The sequence below is a fragment of the Podarcis muralis genome, chromosome 3, assembly GCF_964188315.1.
Source record: "Podarcis muralis chromosome 3, rPodMur119.hap1.1, whole genome shotgun sequence".
NCBI classification, from domain to species: domain Eukaryota; kingdom Metazoa; phylum Chordata; class Lepidosauria; order Squamata; family Lacertidae; genus Podarcis; species Podarcis muralis.
This window is the reverse complement of record NC_135657.1, coordinates 47,721,268-47,739,826: the sequence shown is the minus strand read 5'-3', so window position 1 is coordinate 47,739,826 and position 18,559 is coordinate 47,721,268. Positions and strand designations below refer to the sequence as shown.

General features: G+C 46.1%; 1 protein-coding gene across 4 annotated transcripts; it reads right to left on the bottom strand.

Annotated features, from left to right (window-relative positions):
- Positions 1 to 1,341: 1,341 nt before the first annotated feature.
- Positions 1,342 to 18,494, bottom strand: URB2 (URB2 ribosome biogenesis homolog). 4 transcript variants are annotated; one of them, XM_028724006.2, is made up of 10 exons: positions 18,390 to 18,494; positions 17,243 to 17,379; positions 15,773 to 15,949; positions 10,775 to 14,138; positions 9,597 to 9,757; positions 8,466 to 8,576; positions 6,886 to 7,119; positions 6,286 to 6,376; positions 5,406 to 5,545; positions 1,342 to 1,953 (listed from the first exon to the last, which is right to left on the bottom strand). In XM_028724006.2, the coding sequence occupies exons 2-10, from the start codon at positions 17,366 to 17,368 to the stop codon at positions 1,756 to 1,758; spliced, it is 4,602 nt and encodes a 1,533-aa protein (XP_028579839.2). In that variant the 5' UTR covers positions 17,369 to 17,379; positions 18,390 to 18,494; the 3' UTR covers positions 1,342 to 1,755. The 4 variants fall into 4 exon arrangements, with proteins under 4 accessions (XP_028579839.2, XP_028579835.2, XP_028579836.2 ...); XM_028724002.2 differs by lacking the exon at positions 18,390 to 18,494 and adding an exon at positions 18,254 to 18,382; XM_028724003.2 differs by lacking the exon at positions 18,390 to 18,494 and adding an exon at positions 18,113 to 18,210.
- Positions 18,495 to 18,559: the final 65 nt, after the last annotated feature.

Below are 18,559 nucleotides of genomic sequence, written 5' to 3'. Positions count from 1 at the left end.
TCTGATCGCTTTGTTTTGCTGCAAGCGTAGAGCCATGGAGAAAGTGGAAGACCACAAAAACAGTTCCAAGATAAATTAATTGTTGGTATATATTTGCCTCTTGTCTTTGTCCATGGAGTTTTCTTGGCAGGGATACTGGAGTGGCTTGCCAGTTCCTGCTCCAGGTGGATCACGTTTTATCAAAACTCTCCACTATGACCTGTCCATCTTGGGTGGCCCTGCACGGCATAGCTCATAGCTTCTCTTGAGATATTCAAGCCCCATTGCCATGGCAAGGCAGTGAGAGCTGGACCATAAAGAAGGCTGATCGCCGAAGAATTGATGCTTTTGAATTATGGTGCTGGAGGAGACTCTTGAGAGTCCCATGGATTGCAAGAAGATCAAACCTCTCCATTCTTAATGAAATGAGCCCTGAGTGCCCACTGGAAGCTGAGACTCCAATACTTTGGCCACCTCATGAGAAGACTTCCTGGTAAAGACCCTGATGTTGGGAAAGAATGAGGGCACAAGGAGAAGGGGACGACAGAGGACGAGATGGTTGGACGGTGTTCTCGAAGCTACCAGCATGAGTTTGACCAAACTATGGGAGGCAGTGGAAAACAGGAGTGCCTGGCGTGCTCTGGTCCATGGGGTCACGAAAAGTCGGACACGACTAAACGACTAAACAACAACAAATATATTTGCCTCAGACGTTACACTGTATAAGGCTATATTTATTTCTCCTTCAACTGCCCTTTTTCCTTGAACCCTTGGGGTGTGTTAGGCTGGTGAGACAGCAACCTCCTGACTCACGTCAGTTCTCTGATTTGTTTATACATTGAGGGGATGACTCAAATGCTGAAGGAGAGGGCAAGCCTTTGTTAAATCCAAGCGTTCTTGACTCATGTCCTATCCAAGAATAATCAGATATGGAAGCATGAAGAAGATTAGTATCTCTGGTATGCACAGATGGTTAGACTGTGGAGCTGTGTAGAAACATCATGAACCATGAATGCTGAGGGATATGCAGAAAGGCTAAGAAAGGTGACTTTCCTACCTGGAAGTTTCTGAAGGTGCAGCCACCACAGAGCTATGCTCCCTGGGTAGCACACCAGTCTGAGAGTCCTGCTTATCAGAGAACAACTGCTGCTCACTACAGGCCAGTGGCAAAATTGCATGTAGACAGCATATAACATCAGAAATATTAAGATCAGTGTCAAGTGTATTGAAGAGCCACAACTCTTAATTTTTTAAAAAAGAAAGAATTATTAGGTTTATTAATTAATTAAATTAATTAACAAGCTCTCACAATTACAGCACAATGCGGGGAGTGGTTTTCTTGGTCTCAATATAAAAAACATATAAACCAAAAACATGATTTATTTCCACATGTTGTTCTACATGAATACCCATTGCCTACAACAAAAGAAGACTGCATTGTCTCTTGAAGGTTCTGACTCTAGCATCTCTTTACTGTGTAAAGATCGCCAGGACTTCAGACTCCACTGGTAGGAACTAGGTAGTAAAATAGTACTGGGTAGGAACTAGTACTGGTAGTTCCTACCAGTAATTCTTCTTCAAAACATGCTTGCAATCATTAGGAAAGCATACATCTGTCAGTCACCTACACAGAAGTTGCTATGGGCACCCGTCCAGATGAACACAGCTTCTAGATTTCAGATACTAAGTACACAAACCTTAAGAACAGCAAGTGCTCATCACCTTGAAAGACAGTCCTCTGTGAGATTTCAAAGCAGCAGGTAGACAATAGGTAGCTCATGCTGTGTACTTTTCATCCCCTTGCTTTAGAGCTTTGTGGTAGTGAGAATAATCGTGATACAGTTCCTTGAAAACTTCTCTCACTCCCACTGGTAAGGACGCATTTAAGAACTTGATATCACGCTCCACACAAAGATCTAGGATGTGATAAATCCCCTCAGTTAGATGTTTCTTTACAGCTGGGTGCAAAGTCACCTAGAGGGAACACAATGACTCATTAAAACGTGTTATTAAGCACACACAACACTCATAAGTAAAAGCTCTGAGGCAACACAGTAGCTTATTATCCGTCCAGCAGGTTACCTGATGTACAAAAACACAACCTGAAATTTTGTAAGACCTGCTGAAAAACTGAAATATCTCAACACTAAAATGTAGTACACTTTTATTGTTGCATGTGTTCTTGCCATTGAATTTAAATTTGCTTTTATTCCTTATTGTAAGCCACCCTGACAACTTTGTTACAGGGCAACCTAGCACGTACCTCTCCTATGATATACTTCCCTAAGGCCGTTGTCATGCAGCAGTTTGCTTGGCTGACAACAGGTGGCGCTGTGAACTACAGTGGCAGCAGGCCAGGTGAGCCATGAAGTCACAGCCAGTTGGGGCAGCTCCTCAGCAATAGGCCTGGACGATATATCGATATATCGCCCAGGACCAGTATGAGGAGCAGGCTGTGATGTTGGTTTCCCTCAGTGGTATATTGTTTTTGAAATCATCCTTCAAATTCAAGACAATATATCCACAACATGAAGTTCATCAGTATGTAACGAATAATAGAACAAAAATTGAGAACACGGCTGTCCTTTATAGAGAAGACAGTAGATGCAGAAGAGACCATTCACTTCATTAAACCAGCTTTGCTTTACGACATTTCTAGCCCTGAAAGTGATGATGCACATAAACACACACGAACACACTCTTCTTCCACTGTCACCTCCTCAGGCAGGATAGGCACTCATTATCTATTATCCTCTTAAGCACTTCTAAGCCTGTCAATCATCAGAACTGGCTATAAAAATCTTCCACACCTGAGCGCTGGCTGTTCCCTTCCAGCCTTCCCCAAAACTGGCACAATCTCTGCACTCAAATGTCACCCTGGAAGCATCTTGCTGCCAAGATTTCTAACCCCAAGGGGAGATTGTGCTATTTTCTGCCACAGAGAGATCCTCTCCTTTCCTCCCTCCATGCGCCAAAAGCCCAAATTAGCTTCATGCTTCCAGACCTGTCGCACTAAGTTCCTAGAATAATGGAAATTAAACTAGAGGCTGTCATTAAAATCCAGGCTTCCCTCCTCTTCCCCAGGCAAGTAATAAACTCTTTCCTAATGAAGTGAACTTCTAATCGCTGTGACAGTTCATGCAGCTTCAGCGCTGCTGGAGAAGTGGAAGCTGCCTTCGAAGAACAAAACGACCAACGCGCATACTCCGAGATGGCCGGGGAATCATTATTACCAAGAAAAACCGCTCATCTTTATATGTACCTGTTTAATAGGGTTCCAGCAGCCAACAACTGGCCTTTATTTTGTACCTGAAGTACGACACCCTCTTGAAAAAGCTCCCCCTAAAGCTGGAAAAACTGCAGCAAGCTGCCATGTTGATGCTAAACATTTGCAGAGCAGACTGTATTTTAAATTGCTGTCAGCACCCTGGGACTTTATCGTGAAAGGCAAGAAAGAAATCGAATAAATGATTACAATGTGCTCCATGGGCGGGCTGCCCTTAAAACTGTTTCAGGAGCTGCAGCTAGTGGTGAGGTTGCTGAGAAGGGTGACCTAAGATGAGCATGTGACGTGCTTTTTTGGGAGGGAAACAAAACCTGCACGGGCTGCCAATTTGCTGCTGAGGCAGATCTAAGGTTCTTGTGTTGGTGCATGGAGCCCTAAACAACTTGGGACTTTGATATCTGAAGGAACTCCTTTTCCAACAGAGACCTGCCCTTATGCCAAGAACTTTTAGTTACGCTCAGCTTGTTGTACCACGAGTTGCTGAGGTCTATCCCAACACAACCCAGAGGGACGGCCTTTTCTGCTATGGCACCCAAATTACGGAACTGACTCCTATCTGGAATAAAGCAAGTGCCATTTTCTTCTGATGGTTGCTAAAGGCATTTCAGTTCACCCAGGTGCTAGCAGGTTATGAATGCTAAGCCTAAGTGCTATTCAGCTTGTGTTGCATGGATTCTGATGTATATTATAGTATTTTCAAAAGAATTTTGTTGCATTGCTGTGGACCATCCTGGCAACATTTAATAAGAGCAGTATAGAAATATTTTAAATAAAAATAAATGGGGGGGGAGGGGGAACTGGGGGGAAGAGCTTGCTTCCACACAAAATTCAGAATCCTCCTTCACTTCTTATTCCCTGAACTGGAAAAATGGGTGCTCAAATTAGTATGTAAACTAGGGATGAAATACCTGGTTAATGAACTGTATGTTAAAAGGGATGGGGTTTTTTTGTAGTAGCTTGGACTACTGCAATGTGCTCTACCTTTGAAGGTGACCCGGAAACTACAACTAATCCAGAATGCAGCAGCTAGACTGGTGACTGGGAGTGGCTGCCGGGGCCACATAACACCGGTCCTGAAAGACCTACATTGGCCCCTGGTACATTTCCAAGCACAATTTAAAGTGCTGGTGCTGACCTTTAAAGCCCTAAACGGCCTCAGTCCAGTATATCTGAAGGAGCGTCTCCACCCCCATCGTTCAACCCGGACACTGAGGTCCAGCTCCAAGGGCCTTCTGGCGGTTCCCTCATTGCGAGAAGCAAAGTTACAGGGACTTCTCGGTAGTGGCACCTGCCCAGTGGAACACCTTCCCATCAGATGTCAAGGAAATAAACAACTATCCGACTTTTAGAAGACATCTGAAGGCAGCCCTGTATAGGGAAGTTTTTTAATGTTTGATGTTTTATCATGTTTTTAATATTCTGCTGGGAGTTGCTCAGAGTGGCTGGGGAAAAGCAGCTAGATAGGCGGTATGTACGTATAAATGTATACATAATAAATGTATGTATGTATGTATAAATAAATAAATAAATAAATTTAGTTAGTTAGTTAGTTAGTTAGTTAGTTAGTTAGTGAGAGGGGGTGAAGGCAGAGAAAGAAAGACAACAGAGCACCTGCCAAGAAGCAGACCCAAAAAACAGCTAGTGTATCAGCAACAAAGACACAGGTTCCGATGTCAGGAACAGGCTTCAGCCTTGCAGGGTTCTGCTTCCCTTCCCTGCACTGTCTGGGTTTGCTGTAACCACACTTTGCCAAGGCTCCTGATCCGGTCAAACCATGGTAACTGCAGACCATAGTTCACCTCCAAACCAGAATCAGAAACCCTACTTTAAACTGAGGTTTAAGAACGTAAGAAAAGGTCCTGATGGATCAGGCCAAAGGCCCATCTATCCCATCATCCTCTTCTCATGGTGGCAAGCCCTGAGCATAGGCCACCTCCATTAGCGGTGGTACTAGGCAGCTGTTGTGGCTGGTGGCTAGTTTCCATATTCTAATAAAAGCCTACCTTAACTGCAAGCATCTCTTAAAGCTCCAGAATCTTTTTGCAATCTATTTATGGCGTTTGATGCACAAGGAACATATAATCATTATACTCTCCTCTTTTCCATTCTTACAAATAAACAGTAAATAGCTGATTATTACCTTCTGCAGTTCAATTACATACTGGGCCACAATGAAGGAAGATAACACAGTGAATTCTTCTGTTTTTGCAGCAATGTAAGTATACATCCGCTCCACCAAGTGGGCACATTTCAGTATTACTTCAAATTCATCTGTGATCCCTTGGAAAACAAAGTTTAAAGTCAGAGTTTTATTTTTTTAATCCTTTCGTGATTCTCCCACCCACCCCCCTGTAAAATACGGGAACAAACCAAAAATTAACCAAACACAACTGTTTCTGCAGCCTGTTATGAAATGTTAACAAAATGAGGGAAATAAGGGGCTGAATAGAAAGTATGCATATGAAAACAATGAGACTGTGTAACAGGAACTCCCTCCTGACCTGTGCAGGGCAAATTTTATTGCTGTGAAGGAGAATAGAAAGAAACATGACCTTGCATGTTCACGGAAGGACTTCGGCTACAGTCCCATACACCAGGGGCAGGCAAGCTTTCTTCCAATGGAAGGTGATTGACCAATCAGGAAAAGCCATTAAGAAACCAGAGACAAAGGTTGATGTACCATCCCTTCTCTCTATGTTGTGGTCGTTGGGATAGGCTTCTACCCCAAGGAGTGAGGTCTTACTGGTTCTTGGTGTGATCATTGCCTCCACCCACTACTGAGTAGCACTATCACACAAAGCCACTGCATGGCACTAGTTAATTTAGGATGCACACTTTAATTTAGGATGTAAGCCCTACTGAGCAAAAATGAGACATATTTTGGAATAAACAGTTTCCAGTTTGTGCTGCTAAACTTTGAATCTTGCAAGATGTAGCTGGCTCCGCTATGCAAAAGCGTTTTATGCATAGGACACAACCACAGGGTAGGAATAGAATAGGATACAAATAAAATACCAGACCTCTGTCTCCTTTCTGTTTCCCCTCGTGCATAACTGAAATAACCAGTCTATGGAAACTGTTCAAGAAAGATGGAGCTGCTTTGAGCATCACCTGCAAACCAATTAAATACAACACTGAAGCACTGGAACAAAAGGCAATCCGTGTTTTAACTTCAAAACAGATTTGTTTGCTAAATTTATCTCCCACCCTTCCATCGCAATATGATCACAGGGCAGGTGACAAGCTACTAGAAAATCAACCGTAAAAATATTTAACAGGGGCTAAAACTCACAATCCAGTTTTGGATGCAACATCCCTCCATCTGTCCTTCTCAATACACAAGCTACAGTCCCATACACCAGGGGCAGGCAAGCTCAAGGGGTGACCTGGGACTAATCACACCCTCTTAGGCTAAGCTACCTCGTAGGTGGTTGTGAGGATAAAATGGGGAGGAATGCTATGCATGCCACTCTGAGCTCCTTATGGGAAAAGGTGGGCTAGAAATGGAATTAATAAATAAAATCATGATGATGGGAGTTGTTGCCTGGCAATTTCCAGACCTTAGGAAAAAGGATAAAAAAACATCAAAATCAACATACGAACTCTGCCCCCTTCGTTACCTTAGGATGACACTGCAGGATGGAAAAGAGAACCTCGTGAATTCCCAGGAAGATGTTCCCATACTCCCTTTGGTCGAGAGGGACAGTCAAAAGAATATTGAACACCAGGGTGACATGATGCGGGTTGGAGAGAACCCCTTCTCCTTGCCTTAGGAGGGCTGCCACTGTCTCCAGTATAGGTACTATGAGGATGGGTATGCGCTTTGGATCTTGAGATGCCTCTTTCATTTGCATCTGAGTCAAAAAGGAAGGAAAGAAGCAGCTGTAGGAAAGGATGTGCACCCCTGTTTCTCTACCATGTCCTTTCCTGGCAAGCTTCTGCTGCCATCAAACAATGAAACAGAGCTTTCGGAGGCACACGTGGTTTTCTCCAACAGGAGGAATACTGGTAAGTGAATGCAGATCCATAGTTCTGTATCGAAGACACCTGAAATCTGACTTTGTAAAAGTTTATGTACGTTTACGGCAGAAGGACGTACCAAGCAATATAGGCAGAAATCAACGACCCTTCTGTGCTACCATTTCTTTCTAGCTCAATAGAGGTAACTCTGTTTTCTGCACACACACACACACACACACACACCCCAAATGTCTCAAGGCTGCACAACACCTGCTGGGATACTACATCTCCCTAGTGCTGGATGAGTGATGTTCTGAAATTCGGAAAGATGATGTTTCCCCAGAAGGGCCATTTCATCGCTCCTGCAACTTCTATTTATACCTCTGATGCGGCCAGCAATTCCCTTCCCCTCTGTACCACTTTGTAAATACTTAACTTTTTCCATTTTTGGTTTATGTTACTGATGGCTATGCACTCCCCTGTTATGGTATCTTAGTTCTGGGGCACTTGAACAATTTGATTTTTATTTTTTTTAAGTGAAAAGGAGGAGGGTGACTATTTTCTGCTGGAATTGCAACTGCTCCATCAATTCATATATACAGTCATTGCATACACAATATAATTTCCCCCCTCTCCTCCCTTGACACGTATCCTGCCCTGTGCCCAAATCTGCGCTGCTCCTGAGGGTTGAGTGGGAGACACACAGAACAAAGTTGTGCGGGGAGAGGGGGTGAAGATTCCTTTGCACAAGGAGAAATCATTGAGCTGACAGAATGTCCCCTTAGTGCTACTTTAAAGCACTCCAATGTCCAGAGTGGCTTCATATTCTCCCACTGTGTAACCCTAGGTCTGGAACACTCATCCAGTCCCCATTTGGAGAAACAATTCCCCCCTCCCTTTATGATTCTTTGGAGTGCTATCACTCCCATACAGAAGAGTACAAATCCTAGCCATGTTGCAAATCTAAAGCGTGGAAAGGGCATGGCCCCAACAAGCTCCTCACTTTCCATCTACTCCTGTACACATCAGGGTGGGGAACCTGTTGCGCTCCAGACACTGCCGAACTCCGGCTCCCATCAGCCCAAGTCAGCTTGGCCAATGATGGGAGTTGGAGTCCGATCAACAACACCAGCTCCCCACCACACACTCCTTGGGAATAAAAGGCATGTGGGGAATGCATTAGTGTCAGTAGCACAGATAGGCTCTGAAGCACCACAGTCCTGGCTGCAGAGATACTCACAACTAAAGCAGTGATTATCCGGGGACTGGAAAACCAGAACGCTTTCTCTTTCTCTCTGCTTAAGGGGCAGCCAAGCAGCACTTTGACTAGAGTAACAGCCGACAATGCTTCCTGCACAAAAGAAAAACAAACATTGCATTTCCAGCAGGAGACGTGAAGGTGAAAGGGTGCAACCCCGGGAAAGTTAGGTACAATCAAAGTTCCATGGAAATGAATAAAACTTAAGTCCATCAGAGTTCAGAGTCTGTGTTATACATTTTTTTCTAGACATGTAAAATATTTTTTAATATGTCTCTTCCTCAGACCTCCTTTTGCCATTTCCATTTCCCCCTATCTTTCTCCACAAAGACACACTGGTTTTCAGGCTTTTCCTTCTGTGGCCACTGAACACTGTCCTTACTGGGCTCTTTTAGGGCGTTATTCCTTTCCCTAAATATATGTTTATTTCTGCAACCCCCACAGGTTACTCCCAACTTTGCCAATACTTTTCTTGTGCATGTGGTTTTAGTAATGCAAGGACAAGCATTTCAAGACTTGAAATATTAGCACATAAACAGAGTAGGATCTGTACTAGAGGTCCAATTCCCCATTTACAGTATTTACAAATGCAAGGCTAAAGCGCTTTTGGGAAAGGGCCATAACTCAATGGGCAGAACATACATGTTGTCCTGAGCAGGTTCCAGGTTCAATTTCCAGCAACTCCAAAGAAAGCAAACATCAGGCAGTAGATTTGAGAAAAGATCTCAACCTGAGATCTTGGGAGAGCCAGTGCCACACAGAATAGGCAACATCGGTTAAATCAGAAATTGGCCTGCCAGATGTTTGTGAACTACAACTCCTATCATCCCCAATACCAAGGGAAGTTAGAGAGCAACAATATCTGTAAGATCAGAGGTTGTTCCTCATCCTGAGATTAAACAGTTTGATTCTGTAGAAGCCAGCCTAAGATGCCCAAACATGCCAGTTTCAATGCTACACATTCTGATACCTCCTTTCCACATAAGAGTAGTAAAAAAAAGTGCTTGCTGTCATATGGTTGCTATGTAATGTCATAGCAAGGAGTAGAATGGGCAACAAACAGTTGTGATGCATATGAGAAGTTTAAAAGATAAATAAATAATTTCCCCTTACTTCATGATTTTGTTTCCAAATATTGCGAACATCTAATCCCTCAAGCACCACCCTCAACATGGCACCAAAGTCGTCAGGGGTACAATTCTCCACCAGCTGGGCCATCAGTTCTGTCAGCTGCACTTCCAGATCTCGAATCACTTGGACGGTGACTCCGGGACCTGCAATAATGAAAGACAACACTATCATCCAAACGCCAGGCCCGCTGGAGGCTGCTGGGTTCTGAATCATTTTAAGAACAATTCACAAAATGAATTGTAACGCTTTTCTGAACTTCTGCTGAAGTTCTTGGCAACATCTATCTCGAGAGACAATGGAGTGCCTCTCTGAGGGGGAAATGAAACTGCTGGAGAATCACTGTGCCTGCTGTGGCTGCAGAGACCCATACCTGCTGCCTCCCGCATTGTTCTTGCTGCATTAGCAGCACTGAAGTGACCTCCCTGGGACGCAAGCCTGGGCAGTGTATATGGAGGTCCTGGGCTGCTCAGATGGCAAGGCTCCCCTCAGCCTCACTGATATGGTCCAAAGGGAAGCAGAACAATACATTTGGCACCAGCTTGGTTGCAGGAGCTGCTGGAAGGAGGAGTACAAGGCGCCATCCAACCGTCTAAGGGACTCCACTCTTTATTTGTGTTGGGTTTACTCCTTAGCCTTTTCTTTGTGTCTTTCATCACACACAAGCTTCCATCAAAGAGAATAAGTGCTTCTTAGGTGGGTAGGATCCCTATTCCTCTCAAAAGCCTGAGGCTAAGGAGAAGAACGGGTGGCCCGGCCTTCTCCTGACACATGACCTTGATTCTGAACTCTCTAAGGGAACATCATCATGATTTTCCTTGCCTAGAGGAAAGAGATGGGATCTTGCAGAGTGAAGTGGCTATAGGACAGGGTGGGTGGTACAATGCACGACAGCAAGTAAGGCTGTGCTATTAAGCAGCAGCTATCAGCCAGATAGGGAGCCTGTGGCCCTTCGATGCTGCTGGACTACGACTCCCATCATTACTGACTGTAGGCCACAGTGGCTGGAGCTGAGGGGAGTTGTAGTCCATCTACTTTTGGAAGGCTCAAGGTTCCCCATCCCCAAGCTGGATGTCTGTACCAACATTGTAACTCACAGACTCCCTTAAGGCTTCCATGTGTAACAAAAGGTTGAGAGAGTAGGAGGGATAACCAGTTGTTACCTGCAAGTAGCTTTCTGATGGAGTGAAATGCAGCAATGGAAGTTGCTTGTGCAGGATACAGTTCCGGCATGGAACAGAAGGCAGTTAGGAACTGCAGCGCGGAGCGAAGGAACTGGACGTTGCCGCCAGCCAAGTCAAGTTCTCTCAAGAGCTGAATGTAGAAACGTTGGTACAATTCGCGGTGAGACAGCTGCTGGCATTTGCTCGGCTGCGCGGGGCTTTTTTGCGCGTTCTCCCCCGTCACCAACTGCGCGAGGAAAGAATCTGCTTTCAGAAGGGTCGTGATGCACGGCAGGAACACCAAAGGCAACGGCTGGCCTTTTGTGTGATTTCTAAGGCAGAGCTGGATGGTTGCTCCTGTTTGCAGCACTGCCTGTTCCAGCAAAACAGGCAGTGTTCCTGAAGCCTGGTGGCTCCCCTGCTGCTGGAGGTGCTGGAGGTGCAAAGTCAGAACTTGACACTGTGCTGTTACTGCCACCAAGAGGAGCTGGTCAGCAGCAGGGCTCCAACTCTCAGCATGTTCGCTGCTGGCTGCACACGGCTTGCAAGTGGCTAGGAACGACATGAACTTTTCCAGGTTCAGCTTCACACTTTGCCGCCTCTCGAGAGTGAACTGAAGGTAGTGCTCCAAAAAGACCTGGATACCGCACAGAAATTCATCCCACGGAGCAGCTGCTGAAACGCCGGCCGAAGTCTTGCACGCTGCAAATGCAGAGGAGAGGGCGGCTTCGAGAACATCGCTGGCATGCAGGACCTTGAAGGACGAATTTGCATTCCTGCCCGTCTGCAGGCAGGCCAGGAGACGGTAGCAGGTTGTCCTGAACTTCAGAGACAAGGCCTCACTGCAAGCAATGCTTGTCTTGGTGTTGGCAGCCAAAGATAACAGCAAAAGGAAGCACCGCGTGTGGCCCAGAGGAAAGAGGCTGTCCAGATTCAACGCCGAAATTATATCCAGCAAACCCAAAAGTCTATTGAGGTGCTCTTCTTCCAAGGTCACATAATCCCTCCCCTTTGCTGATGATAGAATAATCTGAGCAGCTTTCTCCATTGCTGTCCAGCACATGGAAGGTTCGCTGCTAGGCCCTGTGCTGGCACCGCGACCAGAAGGGTCAAACTCACACCATGGCACATCTTCTGCAGACAGCTGTTGTAGAGGCTGGTTGGCAACGATGCTCGCAGAGTGCTGGACTATGTGGCTTAGGAAAGAAGAGTGTAGCGCCCGCAGTTCTGGAAGAAGAGGACTATGCAGCAAATCTGTAGACACTTTTCCAACGGTGATTAAGGAGCTGCCATCACCATCAGGGGCTGCCTGTGTCTGGTTCGCCAAGAGTGTTTTCAGGAGCACACCTGCAACGTACCATGTATCACTCATGGATAGATAGGGGGCCAGGATGGGAAGGTTGGAGACTACGAGGTGCCAATGAGCGGTAGGGTAAGTGAGGCTAGTTATTGCACCTGCATTGCCATCCCAGGGCTCTGACTCTTCTCCATTCGTGCAACATCTTCCAGACTGAAGGATGAAAGCTCCAGCACACTGCAAAGCCTGGTGGGATGCCTCTGTCTGAGAGCTGGATTGCATCAGCATCATCTTCATTTTCTGAAGCACCAGCCATTCTGTACAGTATCTGCTCCCTGAGCAGGAACAGCTTAAGAGCTTTGTGATCTTCTCCCAGCACTGCGTATCCAAACCAGGAAGGACAGCCGAGAAGTCCCAGTTGCTTACGGTGGAATCAGTGAGAGCCAAGGTTGTTTTGCCTACCGGGGAGGCATACTTTGGGCAATTTAAACTGAAGAGGGTATTGACCGCTACCCAAGTGCAGGCAAAGAGGAGAGCAGAGCCACCAACTTTCTCTGCCCAAAGCTCCAGCTCCTTTTCTTCTGCCTGGCAATCTGTCAGCAGGTCAAACAAAGCTCGGATCACCTCCCTCTGCATCGTCTCCATCAGATTCTGAGTCCGACGCACAACAGGCAATGGGGTGGAATCATCTAGGCTCCTCATATGGAACAGAACAGAGTGCAGCAATGAGCTCATGGACTGGAGCTTCGAGGCCACGTCGGAGTCTCCTCTGACATCAGGTATAAGGAAAGTCTGGCACTTCTCCAGTATGAGCGCCACAATGTCCAGGATCTGATTGGGTGGCAGATCGAGGAGGCACTCGCAGAGCTTGGCCCGGATGCCTGCAGGAAGAACCGGGAGCCTCAGCTCCTCTGCAGCAGGACGGCAGATGACGGACAGAACCTCCTCAAAGAGCTTTTGGAACTGGCGCAGCTTGGCGTAAGTGTGGAAGAGAGTCGCGACGAGTGTCTCCTGAGCCTTTTTTGTACGCGGCTCAGAAACCTCTGCATCAATCCAAGCCGAGGCCACCAAGTCGTCCAAATCAGGCTCCACAATCAAATGATTTAAGGAGATCAAGGCCTTGAGACACCTGAACCAGGCAGGGATGGCAGGCTGGGAATGACTCACCAGAATCAGTGCCAGCTGGCGGTAAAAGTGAAACTGCACTTCCTTGTGCCGAATCCTATCCGCGGCAACGTTATAGATGCCGTTGCTCAGCACCGAGTTCAAAAGCTGCTCCATGGCCAGGAGCTCCGAGGTCCATTCTGACGGAGAAAACTGGCTGTTCCAAAGATCCTCTTGCAGCCTGGAAATCCTTAGACAGCTATAAAGCCTGGTGAGCATGTGGAAGCAGACAAGGTGGTTTTCGGCCTTATTGTAGGATTCTAGGAACAGCTTAAAGAGCAGAGGCACCGAGTTTGCTACCACTTTCCCATGAAGAGCTGGAGGACAAAAGCTAGCATCTTCTAATCTAGCCTGGATTGTGCTGGCCGGCAGCAGGAGGTGTTTCAACCCCCCTTTTCTTACGGCGTGAGGCTCCTTCTCTTGCAGCAACTCTTCACTGTAAGACGGCAAGAGTTCTGGCCGGAAAATACCAGCCACCAGCAGGGCTTCTATGCTGCTCCGGATCTCCTTGCTCTGATGCTGACGCAGATGGCTGTCTTCCGCCTGTGTCCATGCCCCGCTAGTGAGCAAATGCCTCAGGAGCAGGCACGGCTGAAGCAGCTGCTTAGTCACTTGCCCAAATACGCGGTTCGCATTGGCCTGCTGCCTCTGAATCAGGAGGTACTGCTGGAAGGCCAGCTGGAGGACTTCGAGCAACTGGGGTGACACAGCCTCTTCCGATGACAACTGCCAACACGCCAGCCAGGACAACTTGCTCAGAAGGTCCACCAGGAGCTCAAATTTTGCAGTGTAAACTATCGAGAGAGGGGGCACAGACAGGATGCCTCTACAGCAACTTAGCACAGTGCCAACGTCCTTCAAGGTTTTTTGGGCATAAGAGGTGGAAAGCTTTTCATTCATGACCTGGAGAGTAAACAAGAAGCAAAGACAATTCACGGTCAATCTTCTACATGGAAATGATACTCTAATGGTCAATAACTAGGGGATCTGAAGGTCAGAAGCTCTCCATCTAGTGTCTTCTTACATGATGTTTGGCTAGAGTTACAGATATTTACTGCAGCTTATGTATTATGTAATAAATCACCTATTATTCTTTGCCTCTCTCTGCCATCAGTATTGTTGTCCCTCCCAACAAAAATATTGTTGTCCCTAAGACAAATAATCCACTGAGGCGCCTTGTAAGGCTAGAGCTTAGATCCTGACGAAAGAGGGGCCAGGACCTGCTGACAGCCAAACTAAAGACCCCTAACATGTGGATGACAGGGATACCGTAGTATGCAGTCTTTCTAAAAGTCATATGTGACACTGACTCTAAAAGCTGTATTGTGCTTCTGCAGAACGAAAAAATTCTCTTTTCTAAACGTCATCTAGGCTGTTCTGCAGCATATCCTGTTTCAGTGACCTTTCAGATTAGGTTCTTCAAAAGTGACCAGAAAAGATTTTGTTCTTATAAACATTCTATATTTTAATGCCCTAAATATGTTTGTTCTAAATTGTTCAAAGCGGTATGATCTAAAAAAATTACAGAGCTAATTTTCCTGAATGATTGCAGAATTTATTGGGCAATAAAAGACTGACAGCACAGTGCTAACCTAGTCAGTAGCTAGTCCTATTGACTTCCCTGGGGCTTACTCCAAAGATAAGTTAGGGCTACAGTCTAAAACTATCTGTTATACAGTTATAATCATAAAACCAGTTATTGGGAGTTAAACCCTATTGTACTGGGAGTTAAATCCCAATGTATTCAGTGGGATTTGCTTCTGAATAAATATACACAAGATGGCCTTGTTTACACATCAAGGTAAGGTTGAATCTTGGGCTACAGCTTGTGGTTCATAAGGAGAGACAACATGCTAGGTCAAACCTTGTCTTAAATGTAAAGGTAAAGGGACCCCTGACCATTAGGTCCAGTCGTGACCAACTCTGGGGTTGCAGTGCTCATCTCGCTTTCTTGGCCGAGGGAGCTGGCATACAGCTTCCGTGTCGTGTCATGTGGCCAGCATGACTAAGCTGCTTCTGGCGAACCAGAGCAGTGCACGGAAACGCCGTTTACCTTCCCGTTGGAGCGGTACCTATCTACTTGCACTTTGACGTGCTTTCGAACTGCTAGGTTGGCAGGAGCAGGGACCGAGCAACGGGAGCTCACCCCGTCGCGGGAATTTGAACCGCCAACCTTCTGATCGGCAAGTCCTAAGCCCTGTCACAAAACAGGATTTAAAAAGAGCAGGGAGGAACAAAGCAGTTGTGACCTCACTGGAAGCCACACCAAGTTTCTCGCACGCACATGAGGATTATATATACATACAAGCTGGAGCCAATACATATAAATATGGCAGCAGGCACATTTGCAATATTAGAGGAATACGGCAGTCAGGGTGAGCAACAGCTGCCAACAGTTAGTGGAGATTACCAGAGAAAATTAGAGAGGAACTTATGATGGAAGAGGTGGGACAGTCAGAAAGGCCCAGCGTGGACTATACACTACCCACTGATAAACAGGGTCATACTGTCCTGAACATATCTACACATCAAGTTACCTGTGCAATTGAAAAACGTAGGGTGATTGTCTTTCCATCCTTGAAGAGACTCTGCAGCTTCCTGCTATGAAGGATGTTGTCCAGGTACGTCCAAAGCTTCTCAACAATATCACTGGGCAATTCAAGTTTCTTGTTGGAACAGGAAACCAGGGTATGGCACACCCAATCCAGCAAGACCTGTGTTCACAAATATATTCTACATCTTTTAAAGATAAAGGGGGTGGAGGTGGAGGGAGGGAGGAAAGAAGGAGCGTGAAGACACATAATGCACTTTCCAGATGAAAAAAATGCCTAGAAACCATGTGTAAGCTACTCTGGAGTTTCATGGAAGATTCCAAGAGTGCTAACAAGAAGTTCAAGTTCAGCTGGAATTCTGCATATGCTCCAGAACTATGGGCAGGATTCACTTAACGAGTCCTGTCAGCAATGACTGAGCAGCAACTTCTGCTTGCGCAATGACTCATGGTATAAACTCTGAGGGTTTATGGATTTTGATGTCTCAAAGCACTATTCAGGAGCAGTAAAGTTCTTTTCAAGTCCCACTGGTTTCAGTGCAAGAGAATTGAGCACGAGCTTAACTCTCCCACTGAGATCAGAAGGATGCCTAGACTGGGGCTTTTAGGAAATAAAATAGCAATCAAGGTGTGCTAATACTCTGGAAATCCTAATGTAGAATGTACCCCCATCGTGACGTGTAAGTAACATTATTTGGAAAGGCAAGACAGTACAGTTGCTACAAAAACTAGGTGTTAAATATTTACTGAAACCCAGATTTCCTTGAGAGAATAAACATATTTACAGTAATGTACCAAATATGGCATTCTTGTAATAAATCTTATTTGTATGATTGTAAGTTGTTTAAACTGTTTTTAATGTTCTAACCTGCCCTGAACCTTAGGGTGAAAGTAAAGGGACCCCTGACCATTAGGTCCAGTCGTGGCCGACTCTGGGGTTGCGGCGCTCATCTCGCTTTATTGGCCGAGGAAGCCGGCGTACAGCTTCTGGGTCATGTGGCCAGCATGACTAAGCCGCTTCTGGCGAACCAGAGCAGCACACGGAAACGCCGTTTACCTTCCCTATTTATCTACTTGCACTTTGACGTGTTTTCAAACTGCTAGGTTGGCAGGAGCAGGGACCGAGCAACAGGAGCTCACCCTGTCGCAGGGATTCGAACCGCCGACGTTCTGATCGGCAAGTCCTAGGCTCTGTGGTTTCAACCCACAGCGCCACCTGCATAGGGTAAAGGTAATAAATAAACAAATAATAACAACAGCAGCCTTTTATGAAAAATTGAACAAAATGAAATACCAAAGTATTCCCTGCCACTTCCAGTTAGAGATGGGTATTAGCTAGATATGAAAAAATGGCTTGAATAACATTGTCTGTGTTGAACCAAGGCATTCTATATACAAAATTAATTTGAACATCATTTTTGTGTGTGGGGGGGGTACATTTATGAAAACACATTACTTGTTCTTTGTTTGGAAGAAAGCACTGATGAGAAATCCATGCAAACTGAGCCAACTTGAGTTTGTCCTCCCATGATGTCTTTGCACTTTTTAGCTTCAGGTGAATGCCAGAGTAAATTGCAGCCATGAAGATAGTATCTAAAATAAAATAAAAAGATTTTGAGAAGGAACACTTGAAGTATGCATTAATTGCGCTTCTAGTTCACTATTTATTATTTTATGCAAATGCACTTCCTTAACACAGGTTCTCTGTATCCATTCTGGTTTGTGCCATCAATGAGGAAAGAGTTAACGTAGGGTTAAGAGTGTGAGCTGTGAACCAGGAAGTTCCTATTTCACGTTGCAGCCCTCACTTAGGTGGCCTCGCTTAGATGTCACTAACGCAACATCTTCCCCAAACATAGCAACTGCTAGCAAGATTGCCTTTCATTCCCCAGGATCACAGAAGCAACACTCCGAACAGGTTATGGGTTGCTTATGGTTCTCAAGGAGCAACTACAAAAGGGTCACCATTAACATCCGGACTTCAATGCAGATCCACCAAGAAACCACATCCTGCCCGTACCGTATGAAAAATCTTTCATGCAGGCAATGACAGGACTTCCAGGGAAACTTGAAAATTTGGCACTCGTTAAAAAAAAGATCCTAAATACTTTGACACAGATCCTTCACAACCAAGTGCCACACGTGCTATTAAGGTCGCACGCTTTCTTAACAGTGAAGCCCATTCAGTATAGTCTCGGTATATGAAAGGTATTTCACTTGCGATCTGGTCTGTATCTCCTCTCTTCGCTTGCCCCCCACCTCTCCCTTTAAAAATAAGAGTAGCAGCAGCAGCAGCAGCAAAAAAAAGTGTCTCACTAAACTCAACTCAATGAAAATTGCTTATTTAAACAGCCACAGCAACAACGCACGCAGAGGATCACGCCCTCTCGTCCCCGTTCGCTCAGACGCGCATCTTGCGCCGAAAAGTACCACGCAGACGAAAAACTCCCCCTCACCCCGGACTTACGCGCCGATGGCGATGCTTCTCAAGCGCAGCACCACGCTCTCGCCCTGGCCCCGCCCCCTCTCCCGGTCCCTCCGCGCACGTGCTGCTTCTTCCGGCACATCCTCAGATTCCCCCCCTCCTCCTCCTTCGGCGTCACCTTTCCCCGAACCAGCGAGTTGCAGGAGCCAGAGAGCGAGAGCGAAAAGAGCTCCGCAGGCGTAACTAGCCGAGCGCCGACAGGGCCAGCCTCCCCATTGGCTGGCAGGCCGCGCCTGCGCGCTCGCCTTCCTCCCCCGGCCCCGCTCTCCTCCTTCTCTGTGTCAGTGC

What these genes read in the sequence shown, in the direction of transcription:
- URB2 (XM_028724006.2), bottom strand. Translation starts at nt 17,368, where the DNA reads ATGGCTGCAATTTACTCTGGCATTCACCTGAAGCTAAAAAGTGCAAAG. An exon ending in TACGTTTTTCAATTGCACAG is followed by an intron (nt 14,139 to 15,772) that starts GTAACTTGATGT and finishes TTTACTCTCCAG; the next exon opens with GTCATGAATGAAAAGCTTTC. An exon ending in GAAACAGAAAGGAGACAGAG is followed by an intron (nt 5,546 to 6,285) that starts GTCTGGTATTTT and finishes TTGTTTTCCAAG; the next exon opens with GGATCACAGATGAATTTGAA.